Raw genomic sequence first — 13,673 nt, forward strand, 5'->3', positions numbered from 1 at the left:
TTATAATCAAGACACAGCTCTGGCTTTATACACTGAAGACCAGATAATCAGCAAGATCAACATGTAATCCTACTTGTGTACAAGAGATACAGCTTGCCAAAAAGATACTATTTAAAGCAACTAGCAAGCATGAGGAAAGCAGTCTTTCACAATCCTGTTTCGAACTGGCTACCTTCAAAGAACAGTCTTAACAGAGGCTGTGCAAATATCCTTGAGATTCTTCCACAAGATAAACGAAGTTCTATTTTTAAGCACAAGTACAGCATTCCAGGACTATCATTTCTAAACAGAAAAAGGACTGCTAACATATTTAAAGTATTTTCTTCAAAAACACTGTCCTCCAATCAATGCAAGCAGCTGAAGGCTGCTGTTTCACTACTGGTATTGAAATAAAGCACTTGTCCATAAGGTTTTCCCCAATGGCTAGGTAATTTCATTTGAAACTTCCATATCCCCTCGACAGGGATTGCAGCATATTTGAAGTACACCAAGCTGAACACCCCCTTCCTAATAAGATCAAGGATGGATTCCTTCCTGCTCCGTTCTGCAGTTTATGTGTAACTCTGGTTCCTTGGGAGCAAGCACTTCCTAGCTCCGGCCGTTCTCTTCTCAAAGCACTCTTACCTTCCTTCATCAATGAAGTCTACTAAAAGCGTGCTGAGGATGAAGACGATGAGAAGAGCGATGAACATGTGATAGATCGTCCTGATGTGACTCACTTCAAACAGCTCACTAAGGGAGAGATTCAAATGCTATCATAATGTCCACATAACAGATCACACCTCCAGTAAGTTGCTTTCAAAGCATTTCACAGTACGGTAACATGATATCACCATTCCAATTCAAGAGACTGCAATTAACACTATTTAAAAGCCAGTCTGCATGTCAGACACTTCTTTGGTTTATCCTCAAACAAAGAATAATTAGCCATTATCCAATGGTACTGAGGGATTGTATATTTACATTAGGGGAAGCCTGCAAGCTGTAGGCTGGGTGTTTCAGAAAGAAATGGAGAAGTTCAGGTGGATTAGTCCATGGGGGATTGAACACTATGGAAAGTAGAGCACCTCTAAGTAAGGGCTAGCTTGTTTGTTATCAAGGGTATTTTCAGTCAGTCAATTTAATGGGAAGGGTGAAGCTGAACTACTCACTCCAAGAGGGACCTCCTCGCAGTAAATATCTTCCCATGTTCTGGAGGGGCTCTCAAGGACCTGCAAACAAGGAGAACATTCAAGAAAAATGCAAATAGGAATTTCAGGAAACAACATGATTACAGAACAAGCCTAGAACTGACTTACTTGGCTTTATGTAGCTCCTTCTCAGAGCAGGAAGCTGGGAAGAGGGAGGCTGAAGATGAGGAGTCCAGGAATGCTGATTTTGCCACCAAACTGTTCACAAACTCTGTGAAGTGACTGTCCACTTCCTTCATGAAAACCGGCTTCAATTGCTGACAGAGTGAAAACAGAGCAAGTTATTTAAGTCTCTGGGTATAAGTCATAAGTGACTTACATTTCTTTTTATGCCAGAGCAGGACAGAAAAAGGCATCAAGAAAATATTCCTGTACCATTGCCCTACAGATGGAGCCAACTTGGACAAGATCAGAGGCTTATCCAGACCTGTTCACACACCTCAAGCCACAGGACTTTGAATGATGTTTATCTTCCCTATCAGATGCGACACAGGAACAAAGCAAACATACTGACCTTCACGTATGTCTGGAGAGGCAGGTATTTCACATTTTATGGCGCTAAGGAAGTTGAGCTAAACTTAATTCATGAGACCCAGAAAACATTTCTCATTTTTAACCAGTTAAATCCCTACCACACAAAACCAAGTGCAAACAAGATTTATATTTTAGCCAATCTAGTGCTACTGGACAAAAAAAAAAAAAAGGCTTTTGTTGCTTGTGGTTAAGCAATCAACATGGATCTTCTCATGCCTTAATGCAGGAACGATCTCAAAGATACGAACAAAGAAAGAAATATTGACTTCGCTCTGCTAGTGCTGTTCACATAAAAACTTCTCTGTACCACTGAAGCTACAGAATGCTCTAAGACTTCCTTAAAGCAACAAAACAGGGCCACACTGCTAAAAGTATTAAGACTGGTGCTGTGAGAGAGAAAAAAGGTAGGTAGCAAGACCAAAGTTAAAGAATTAATGGGAACAAACATCCCAGCATAATCTGCTATGCTCCCAGGCAGCTTTACATTAGTTATTTTCTCTAATACAGCCAGTTGGGACCAAATTGCACCATTTCCAGCATATTCGTGTCCTCCCAAAACCTCCCCAAGTTATCATAAAACTTGAGAAGCATCTTGTTTGCTAGAGCTCTTCATTTCTAAGGGTTCATAAAAAAAAAAAAAAGCATGAACATCTTCCTTATCTACCATTTTCTTGGAAAAATACTCAGGAAGAACACAAGAAGGTGATAACTGGCTGTGAATGAGGCACAGGCCACCCTGGTTAAAGACTGCTTACTTCACCTGATAAAAAAAAAAAGTTTCTTTCTAGAAAGGAAGAGATTATTATTGGGAGGTTTAAGTAAGCTATCCAGACTAGGACTAAAATTCATCTTCAAATGACAAACGATGCAGCGTTAAGATTATAGCCTAATACCACTTTCATCTTGCCTAAAGACTAGCATGTACAATTCATTCCCCTATTTTCCAGCCTACAAAATAGCTCAATGTGCTCTCTTTAGCCTCACAGCATGAACTTTCAAAGACCTGATCTCCCACACCCCAGGCAGAGTTTTTAAAACAAGATGCATTGATAAAATACTTAAAATTACTTATTTCTGTAGAAAATGTTACACTGAGCTCAGGATAGCTCTTCCCTTCAGTACAAACTCTATTTATTTGCAAAGAGGAACCCTGCACAGTAGCTTAAATGTTATTCTTATGACTAGGAAAGAAAAATTAATTCCCTCAAGGAGGGGAAAAAAAGGAAACAAGTTCACTTGTATTTCAGTGACAGCTTGGGCAACCACAAGATCCTAAGACTGTTAGCACTTAGGAAGCCAGATAGTTATCTTCAGCACAGGAGATAAACAAGTTTCAAGACAGCTCATAAGACTACAAGCCTAATTGTACACTACGGTTGGTTTTTGTTTGTTTTTAAATGCAAGTGTTTATTAGCAGCACTTGTCTGACCATCCTTTTGCATTGGACTTTCAGTTTGCCTTCAAATTCAAGGCCCAAGTCTTTCTACATGGTAACTAAACAGGATTTCATCTAGTCTTCCCATTGATCTTCAGCTCACGAACCATTTATCTAACTGCTTTCAGAATTTCTTACCAGCTCTTGTTCTGTAATCTTTAAGGCTGAAAAGTAACAAAAGTCTATTTTCAAGGAGGGAAAGAAAGAGCCTGGAAGTTGTGCACAGAAATGGTACTCCCTCAGAACAATATTTGTGATGCTCGAACTCATTTGTCAGTTGATGTTTACGTTTCGGTGCTTAACAATTACACTAAAGAAAGCTGAAGCAGCATTATTTTTGCTAAGAAGGAACTGGCACAAAGACTAATAGAACAAGGAAGTACACAGCAAAAGCTCATCTAAAAAGCCTGCTTCAGTAACAGAGCTTTTAGGCCAGCAAAACCTGTTAACAGATGATGTATTCACAGAAATTGCTTTTGTCTAACACAACGACAGCTGATGATCAGCCAAGCTTAACTCTTGCAGTAAATACAAAATAATCCGAAATGAGACCACAAAACCAGAAAGTCCTGAAGTCAAGCCACACCAGAACTCTACATTCTTCCTGTTTCACAGTGGTCAGATTCAGAGAGACCTCTTGAAACAGAAGCTGCAGTAGGAGAAGGGGCAGATTAATATTTAACTTAATAAAAATATTTTTCCCCTATTTGGCAGCTGCCAATATAGAATAAACAAACCTCACCAGCACTTAATGAAACAGCTCTTAGGAGCTGGCTATATATTGCTGTCTGGGAGGCTTCTCTTGCATCTAAGTGATTTATTCATTTAAAAACAATAGGAAGAGTTGGTTGAGTACTTTGGAATTACGGTCTGTAACAGAAAACACCGCTCTGTCACAGCCTGCTTTTATACCATGCATACATATACGCTGACCAAAAGATATATGACTTTCTACTCCTCTTGAAGCACTCACATTTCCATGCCAAAATAAAAGCACTATTCATTTTATTTTAAGTCTTCCCCCGCTTTTTTTTTTTTTTTTTGTGTGTTAAGCCTAATCACCTCCCAGCAAGATTTTAAGAGAAATTATTTCCTTAAAATACCTCTTCCTTCTCAGCTAGCACTCCACTGAGATTGCCTTCTCTTAACACAGCCCTTCAGGGCCAACATCAACATATGCATGTGCCTGGACTGGGAAAACAGGACAGAAGTTCTCACTAAATAAAATACAACACAACTGGAGCACAGACCCTACAGTAACCATAATTCTGTACAACAAAGCTGCACAACATATCACACTATATTGGCTTCTATTACAACTACAACTCAAAGGGCAGTCTATTTGAGAAACTGCCAGAGTAACTGTTAGTGCTCAACAAGCCAGGTGACTCAGTCACCGAAGAAGTGAAACAGCAGAGGAGACGATGCACCTCCCACCAGCTTATGCAATGACAGGGTGCATACACAGCTGGCCTTGTAGTGTCCTGTAACTCAGAGCACTTCAGTAAGTTTCTGAAACTGCACTTGAAGTTTTAGACAAGTAAATGGGCAGATCCACTCACCTGTAACCATCAAGTTTCAATTAAAAGAATCTGATTGTTACAAGAACAAGAAGGGGGACAAGAATAAAAAATGCTATGCGATAAGTAACAGAAGCTGGCCAGCAAGTCAGAGAAAGTTGAGCCAAGTAACCCTGTAGCTTACTGCTAAAGAGAAAATTACACGTTTCCTCTTAATTTTACTCATTCTAACAGGTTTAATAATTTCAGTTACTGAAACATCACAACATTAAGCCCTGACCAAGTGACAGACACCATTCCCAACTCGGTTCAGGATTAACAGAGGACTAGATCCTCCAACTGGACTGCAAGATACAATGAAGGCATCCTAATTGAAATAACACCTGCCAGCCACAATCCTCATTTAAATCAGTGCAAGCTGTCAGTGAGCAGCACTTCTCAAGCAAGCATCTGTCTAGGCCTCAGATACCTGCCACCTAAAGGATAAACTGGAATCCAAGCTTCTGTTGTGTAAACCACAGGACAACAGGAGCAGGCACTCCAGGAATTCTGCAGCAGATGCAAGTTTTTACTTAGCCTTGTAGCTAAGTTTGTAGCTTTGAGGCACCTTAAATTTGCAAATTGCTAAACTCAACATTTAGAACCTGAACTCCCTGCGTTTCAGGAGCAACTTGAATAATTAGAAATGCCACTGATCCTGCTGGTTTTCTTTGATTCTTACTGTGGATGAGAAATCACCTTGACTACAGGCTAGTACGTCTCAAACCTGGTGGCCAGAAAACATTTAGGAAGAAAAGACTTTCCTGACAAAAGAAATCCAAGATCAAGCTGTTTGCTTGCATCCAGCTAGTACCCCCTGAAACCTGGAGCTTACAAAGTTCTGTGTGCTTAACAGTCCTTTAAAGTTTGCTTGTGCAAGCATCTGTTGCAAACAGTGATTTGCAAGAGCTGTGTTTGTCTGCAGAGAAAAGATATGAGGCAGATATGAGGCTTGCTCTATCATGCCCTCAGTAAGAATGAAATAAATTTCAGAGCTGACTATCCCTCTCATGGGCTGAATTTTAGGAGTTTCAGCATAACAAACAGGACACCCTAAGTGGAACCCACTGACATGCACTATAGTTACCTGTTGTAAATTACCACCGATAGAGAGAAAGGACTTTAACGCAAGGAAGTCTCAAAGGTCTCAAAGGCAGAAGATAGTTTTCTGTCCTACAAGTATTCACCTCCTTGAAATCTATATAAGGCTGAGGCAATTAGATGACTTCATCTTTACCATGGAATTCTTCACAATAAAATGAAGAAAGAGTGCAGGACAATTTGCCCTGAAGAACAAGCCTGCTGCGAAACAATGGTTAGCAAAGAGGGTGCAGTTCATTGTTAGCTAACTTCAATTAATTTGCCTGTAAATCATCTTAGCATAAGCTAAGACAATGGCAATTCACACAGACGCAAGATGACGTTAGAAATAAACAATATTATTTTTGAAAACATTGCTCACTGAGAAAAAAAAGTGGGACCAATGCTAAGTAAGATCATCTTCACAGCCAGGGCACCAGAAGCAGTGGGACACAGGCTAGGTGCTGTACATGCCTTTATCCAGTGGGTAGCAGGTCACAGAGCATTTTAAACACTAAACTTGCAAGCTGTCAAAAGGGAACAGGCTAGCTGACAATCACAGTGTTGTCAAAAGTTAGTAGTGAGGGAAGTTTAGTTTTATTCAAAGTTTATTCAAAGTTAGAACTTTGAATGCCTCAAAGTTCGTTCTTATCACTGGACTCTAACCTACTGGGGGGTCAAGACAGAATTGCGTTTGATAACACTGCCTCTTGTGCTAAGTCAGGAGAGAGAAGGAAAAGAGAGAAGGCTGTGTAGAAGTCACCATGCTCAAGTTATGACTGAGTAGAGATTTGTGTTCAGCACTAGCCAGCCTCCAAAGGAACCAATCTGGGTCAATCATCCCGTTCCTCCCCACAAGGAAGCATTAGAGTGTATTTACCTCAGCTTCTGCTATTAGCTGCATTTTCCTGGTTATCACATGGTCAACATCAACCCGGCCTAAGGGAGGAAAGCAAATATTTAGCAGTTGCATCTTCAGCAATGTGACCACATATAAAAATACAGGAAGAACAGCATGCAGTAGCATATCCATTGATTTTTCATTAGAGCTCTTGATTTTTAGTAAGGTCCCTGTAAGTTCAAAATAAAACTGCAGGAAATTCACAAGCATGAACAAGTATTTTAAACAGCCATTTAGGATCACAGCATTATAAGGCAGGCAACAACTGATAACGTGCTGGATTTCTGAAAGCTTTGCAACTCCACAAATCTTCCCAAGGTCCCTAAACATATTCAACCTTGAAACAGCAATTAGAACAACCCTTGGAAGGTCACATCCAAGTGTGCTGATCTTTTGTCAGAGTTTTATCTCAGGCACAGTGAGCTAGACATAAGATTAGGTTGTCTGGAGGTCTCTACACTGCCAATACACAAGGCAGTCAAATCACAGCTGTCTGTAAAATAAAGCAACCAGCTCTGAAGACAGGCTGAGTGACAAGTTGGAAGATGATCCTGCATTCAAACCTGGCTACTCCCCCCATGTCATCCCCTATGAAAAGGGCAGGCATCAGTTTGACTGCATTCCTCAATGTATTTCATCGCTTAGCCAAATGGGTCTCACCATGCCATAGCATTATGGTCATTAACAATACCTTTGTCTTGAATATTAAGCCTCTAATATTGCCTTTCTTTTGCATATAAAACTATACACATATGATACTTCTGTTGCATCAGGAGGAACACCATTCACAAACCAGACATTTAGGAGCAGATGAGTTTTAAGACAAGGTTTGTCTGCAGCAGTTGCAGAAAACAGGTAAGCCAGCTGGCATTTCACTTCCATAATTAACTTTGATCTTCTGTTTTGTAATTCTTACAAGGATCTTACATGTGAAGGAAAAGCAAGATTAAACCAGCAGCATCCACCCTCCCCCCTAAAATACGTGTTAGGGTGAAAAGATGCCAACAGCCCTTGCCTTGTGCATATCCTCTGGGAATTACAGCTACAACCATATGGCTAACATTACAACTTTTGTGTTCAGTTTCTATACAGCATTATCACACTTGCAGTGCTCTGTGCTGCTAACAGATTCACAGCAGTTTGATGGCTTATAATGCCATTCTTGTACGTGCACATCCCATCCACACAAAGCATACGGTGTGCTTTAAATAGAAGCAAGGGCTTCTGCAAAGCACTCATCTGAAGGTGCTCCTGTGAGCAGACAATTGTAATAATGTTTAAATACTCCAGAGAGAACTGCAGTTCCGATGTAGAAGAAGAGTGAAGTGAAACCTTACATTCAGTGAAGCTATGCTCATTTGTCAGCATTCATTTGAAATCCCTGCCACTCTGTATCAAGCAGGCATACAGAATAGTTTCTACTGTTAAAAAAAAAAAAAAAAAAAAAAAAATCGATACACAGGCTGCAGACCAACGAACAGACTGGTGATAAGTCTAATACTTCGCAGCCTTGTAACACAAACAACGCAATTACTAAACATCATGATTTTTTTGGGCTGCACAAATAGATCACTTTTCACAAAAATAGAATTCTTGGTTGCTAAGCATCACACCTCCAAAACAACAGAAAGAATATTACCTAAGCATTTAAGCCTACCACACTGTTGTACTTGCTGAAGAGCAGCTGTTTGTGGAAAACAATCCAAGAGTGTAAGAGACCTTGTGCTACTCAGCTCATGCACTTGGCTGGTCTCAAATGGATCCCCCCACCCAAAGAAAAACTGTAAAAACACATCAAGCCATTCCATAAGCAGTAGAACAGTACACCCTTCACATCATCTCAGGGGATCTACTTCCTCACTGCACTGCAATTGTATTAAGAGTACAGCAGTAATGGGGGAAGAGGGCCAAGAACCACCTGACACCTATCTGCCAGCAAGCAAACCACACAGATGCTGAGCTCAGAGCAGAACCGACCTTTCCCGCAGAAAGGTAAAGATTTGTCTCTTATCCAGCAGCCAGTCTTCAAGACTGTCAAGTTTACTTGAAACCATCCAACAGGGTCAAAGATGACAGGACACGTGAGACTTAGGGGACTGCACTATTTCCTTTTTAAACTAAGATAAAAATAAGCAGCAAGTGCTTTGGCCATGTTATTTCCTGCCGGATCTTGCATCTGAGGCCTTGGTTACTACTGCTACCCAGGAATGGTTCTCTCTGTAACTAAGATATCCTTTCTGACTTACAAGGCCTTAAGAGATGGTTACACAGATTCCCAGCACACAGCTTTATTGGCTGTACAGGACAATAGGCAGGTCTCTGACCTGCTGATGTTGCAACTGCTAAATTGTACGCAGCGCCCCTCCTATCACTTTATCCACCCACACACCAACGTGTATGTAAAGACTACACTGCCTAGAAACGTGGCTAGTTTAAAAAGCCTTTACGTCAAGACCTCAGTATCTTCAGTATACACATCTCACATAGCAAACCAGGTAAAACTACCTGTAAGCTCAGTTACTTCTTCTCCAGAACAAAAAGAAGACCCCTGTAGAAGAAAATCCACCCCAAAACAACTCATCCTGCTGTTTTGCATTGCCCAATAAACTCCTGCTGGATCACCAGGCAGGTACCAGGGAATATAACATCATCACCTTGAATCAGTCATCTCCTGTTGTGCAAGCTGTTCCTTGTGTTCCCTAAGGTCATTCAAGAAGAGAACCATCACATGATTTTGAGTAAGAGAAATTGTGCACTGAGAAGTCTACATTTTCTTTTTCCGTTGACATTGACTGATTCCTTTGTATCACCCTGGGATTACGCTATCATTACGAAAATCAGATTCAAGGTTGCACAAGATAAGCAAGCATATCTAGGATTTAAAGCAAAGTGGGATATGCCTTAAAAAAAACAGGAAACATTTAAAATCGTAAGGAAGAAAGTCTTCTTTGAAGACTAGTATGAAATAGTAGCAAGTCTCACAGGAGGCTGAAGCAAGATTTGCTTTCAAAGAGCTTTGCTTACAGGTAGAAGTTTTAATTAAGACTCGATATTCCCTTCCCATCAGCAGAGATGTGGATAAGATCTTTATCTCGCTGACCACTTGTCTTGGGCTTGTAGAAACCGATCCCTGCAGGATTTAACACCTTTGTGTAGCCCAAATTCAAAACAGGTTCAGAAGTCAAAAGAAAAAAAAAAAAGAACAATTTAAAAATTGTAGTTTCTTTAGGAAACCAAGCTTAAAAAGATCACCTGATTATTGACAAAGCTTCCTATTGTTGAAAACTTGAGCAACTTAAATTTCACAAAAGAATTACAAACTTTTAAAAATAGGATTTCATTTTTCTTTTTTCAGCCTTCTGTTGTGGCTGTTACAAGCAAGTGACATTGAGATGAGAATTATCCCAGTGCATATGGCCTGTTAGTGCTGCACCTTGGGATCCAGCACAACTGATTTCTACAGGAGACACTAGCCGGCACTCTGCTGAACAAGCTCTCAGAAATTAGCTGTGTCAAAAAAACTTTCATTTTAACTGCTACAGTCTGTAATTACAACCGAGAGCACAAGTGGGAGTAAGTCACTTGAGCAAAGGCATGGTTTGTGTGCAGTGTTACGGTTCCAGCCTGTAATGACTTCAGCCACAGAAGCTGCCTGAAGATCAGCACTCTGAATCACTCCCCCTCAAACTGTTCCTGCATTGTGGAGGTCAGTTTGCTATTAAGGAGCTACAACAACCCAGGAAGATGACTACCATTTAAATCACTTCACAGCATTCAGGACAAAAATGTCGCTGCAGAAAAGCTAAGAAAAGCATGCAGAGATGTGGCAATAAAGTGAAGCTTGTGTGTCAAAAAAGTATTTCTCAGGTAATATTAGGACAACCAAGCACACAAGACAGAAATGTATCTGACAATCACTCAGTTTAGAAGTATTTTCCCCCTAACAACATCAGGATTTGTTTAACTTCAAGATCTTGGAAAGTCACAGATACAAATACCCAATACTGCCCTTCCCTAGAAGGGGTTAAAAAATTGTTCAACTGAGAAATAATGAAGACAATATATCATTCAAAAGACTAAAACAACACAGGCAGAAGGATTTCCTGTTACTGTCAGATACCTGGATTCCAAGTGTGTTCTCTAAACACACTGAAAATATTGTTATCTGAAGGACCAGCTACGTTAAAGCCAACCTAGCAGAAGGGTACTGAAAAGGAAGGGAAGTGTTGTATTGCACCAGATATGGAACACGAGTTAATAATTTGATGCTAATAAGCCTTACCCTGAGTTATGCTGACTTATGTGGCCACTCAGCAGATAGAGGCAAATTATGCCTAGATTGCCCCTAGTTCAGCCCATCTGCTTAAAGCATGCACGGGCCCCAGAGGTCACTGCACTGCAGTTAGGCAAGGAATCCAGTTAAAAAGCCAAGTTTGCAAGAACACGGGACCCAACAGCCTCTTCACAAGGAGGAAACCCTGGGATGCTCCAGGTCAGGCTAGCTCATCCCCAAGCTCTTCTCAAGAAACCTCCCAGCCTTCACCAAACCCCTGGGTTACAAAACATGCCAGAACCTAGTAATTATCAGAACCTGATCTTAAACAGGATAACTTCTTCATCAGCCTCCCCACAACACACCCAACAAACTCAATTCAAGCAGCTCACGCGCACTTGTTGCTGTGCCTCAGACACTGGGCTCTGTGAACGAGCAGCAGTAACCTCCTGGTTAGGAGATAACAAGCCCTTTCCAAGTCCAGCATTACCAGACAGGCTTACTCACACCAGAGATACGCTGCAGAGCTTGTTTGCACACCAGGCTCCTTCTGATTTCTGAGGAAAGAAGGGCAGACCCCACAAGCATCAGTTTACTGGTTTGAATGGTCTCATCTCAGCATTTAGATACAAGCCAAAGAGCCATGTCCTCTCTAATCTTCTAGATCTTTCTATCCAGTTTCCATTACAGCCATTCCAGATAAGTTTGCCTGCAGCAAGTACTGCCCAGTACCAACATCCCATTAAGCAGAACAGATTTACCTCTGCGTATTTCCCTCGGAAAACATGTAAAATTAATCTTAAAGCAGCCTGGATTTTGACAAGGGATTATTGCTGCCTGGATCATTTGCTGACTATATGCCAAGACCAAATTAGTTGTTTAATTAATATACTAAAGCCAATTCAAGGAGAAAAGATGTGAGACTAATGTTCAGCTACTCTGTCAAAGTGAAATTACAGACCAAACCATTACAAGATACAAACCCACCTAGGGACAACCCAAGTACAACCCAAAATCATCCAGTCTTAGAACTCAGCAAACAATGCAAGCTTCCAGCAGCACTCAGGAGGCAAACATAGCCTAAGCTACGCAAATGGAAGAGTCTGAGCCATTGTGGTCTTGAAGCCAATACAGGGATTAAATCAGCCAATGCTTTGGGGTTTGAATAAAGAAGGGATTAATAGCCTAGCAGCCTCCATAAAAAGTTCACACACTTCTGGAAACTAGTCAATTGGCCCTTGACACTAACTCTTAATTTAAAGAGCAGATTGTGGTTGCTAATCGGGGAGGATTGAGGGTGGGAAGTCACCTTAGCGATTTAGTTTTTCTACAAAAAGAATTGCTACAAAGATACTACATATTTTTTTGCATACAAGATGCCATCTTCACCTGTCTAGAACTCCTTGGCTGCAGTTCCAGTCTTGTCTAAAACTCTACATGCCAGAACACTGGCCTCAAGCTGCCTTTGTACATCAACACTAATGCCTTAGGAATAGTTATGCACAAGCTAGGACAAAAATCTAGAAAAAGAAATATACAGGCATTTCTTTTGAGCAATTCTTCCACCTTAGCTGTGCTTTCACAGAAAACCGTCACTACTTACACAAGCATATTGGACTACATTAAGAGTCTGCTACATGAAACACCTGAACTTTGTGAACACCTTGGACTTTGTAAAACTTCAAGCTTTGTGACGCAGAGCTGCAGATCTAACCCCGCCACAGAGAGAGATTCCTGACCCAAGGGTTTTGCATGGTCCTGTAATGCACTCAGTCAGAGGCTGACTTGTCCCCTAGCTCCCTGTGGCATTCTCACTGTCACCATCACTGTGGTGAGCAAAGAGTTTGCAGTAACCAGTCTGAAGTCTTACAACCCTTCTGCTGAACTGGCAGCAACCTTGGAAGATAAAAGGCAGCTAGCTGTAATTAAACAGGATATCCCTCAGCTGTCCTTGCTGTCCTCCACTGCAGCTTGGACTGTAGTAGAACACAGCACTTTGTACTAAACCATCTCACCAGATCTATGAACACACGACAGCCTGGTACACTTCCAGGAGACCTGCCCCAGAATGTTTATTTGCTATCCACCCATAGCGTCTCACCTGCAGTGACATTATGTTGCATTTCAGATGTATTAAAATGAAGGGCTTTTTAAAAACAGGCACACCCACCTATCAGGTGCTAATTATCACAGCTCTATTTATTCTTTACCCACAAGCTTGCAAGAACTCAAACTCAAGCATAACAGTTAAGGTGTTTACATAGATAAAGAGGTAGAAGTCCATTTCTAAACCCATCCTAATTGTTTTCCAGGAGTCACTAACTCCCTGCAAGTTTCCAGAAACAGCATTGACGAAACAGTCCCATTCTACTGAATTAAACCATCAGCAGCACCAACAGCTGAACAAAAAAAATAACCTCAATTCTTAAGTAGCCTGTGGGACAAATTTCTCTCCAAGATATTTTTTGTAAGAAGAAATCCAACTTGCTCTAACTCCCATTCCAGGTTAAAGACATAGAGCAAAATAGTAACATTAGTCAGAACTGCCCCAGTAAAAATTACCTCCTTGAATCACTAGTAACAGGGTTTTAGAGCGTATATTCGCATGGCACATTGTGACAAACTAGTTTAGCTTTTTGCTTATCCTGTCTCCCAAAGAGAAAGAAAACGAGCTGCAATTCCATCACCAGCAGGCTGGAAA

The 13,673-nt window shown here is 40.9% G+C and overlaps 1 protein-coding gene across 5 annotated transcripts in view; it reads right to left on the reverse strand.

Moving 5' to 3' along the window:
• The window catches only part of SOAT1 (sterol O-acyltransferase 1), a 28,756-nt gene that overhangs the window by 12,296 nt on the left and 2,787 nt on the right, over nucleotides 1-13,673 (reverse strand). For all 5 annotated transcript variants that reach the window (XM_084527253.1, XM_084527252.1, XM_084527256.1 and 2 more), the window contains exons 3-6: nucleotides 6,679-6,737; nucleotides 1,299-1,447; nucleotides 1,152-1,211; nucleotides 625-732 (exon numbers count right to left, since the gene is read on the reverse strand). In XM_084527253.1, coding sequence (XP_084383379.1) covers nucleotides 625-732; nucleotides 1,152-1,211; nucleotides 1,299-1,447; nucleotides 6,679-6,737 — 376 coding nt within the window. The remainder of the gene's footprint in view (nucleotides 1-624; nucleotides 733-1,151; nucleotides 1,212-1,298; nucleotides 1,448-6,678; nucleotides 6,738-13,673) is intronic.

The sequence above is a fragment of the Aythya ferina genome (genome assembly GCF_964211825.1).
Source record: "Aythya ferina genome assembly, chromosome: 8".
Lineage (NCBI taxonomy): Eukaryota > Metazoa > Chordata > Aves > Anseriformes > Anatidae > Aythya > Aythya ferina.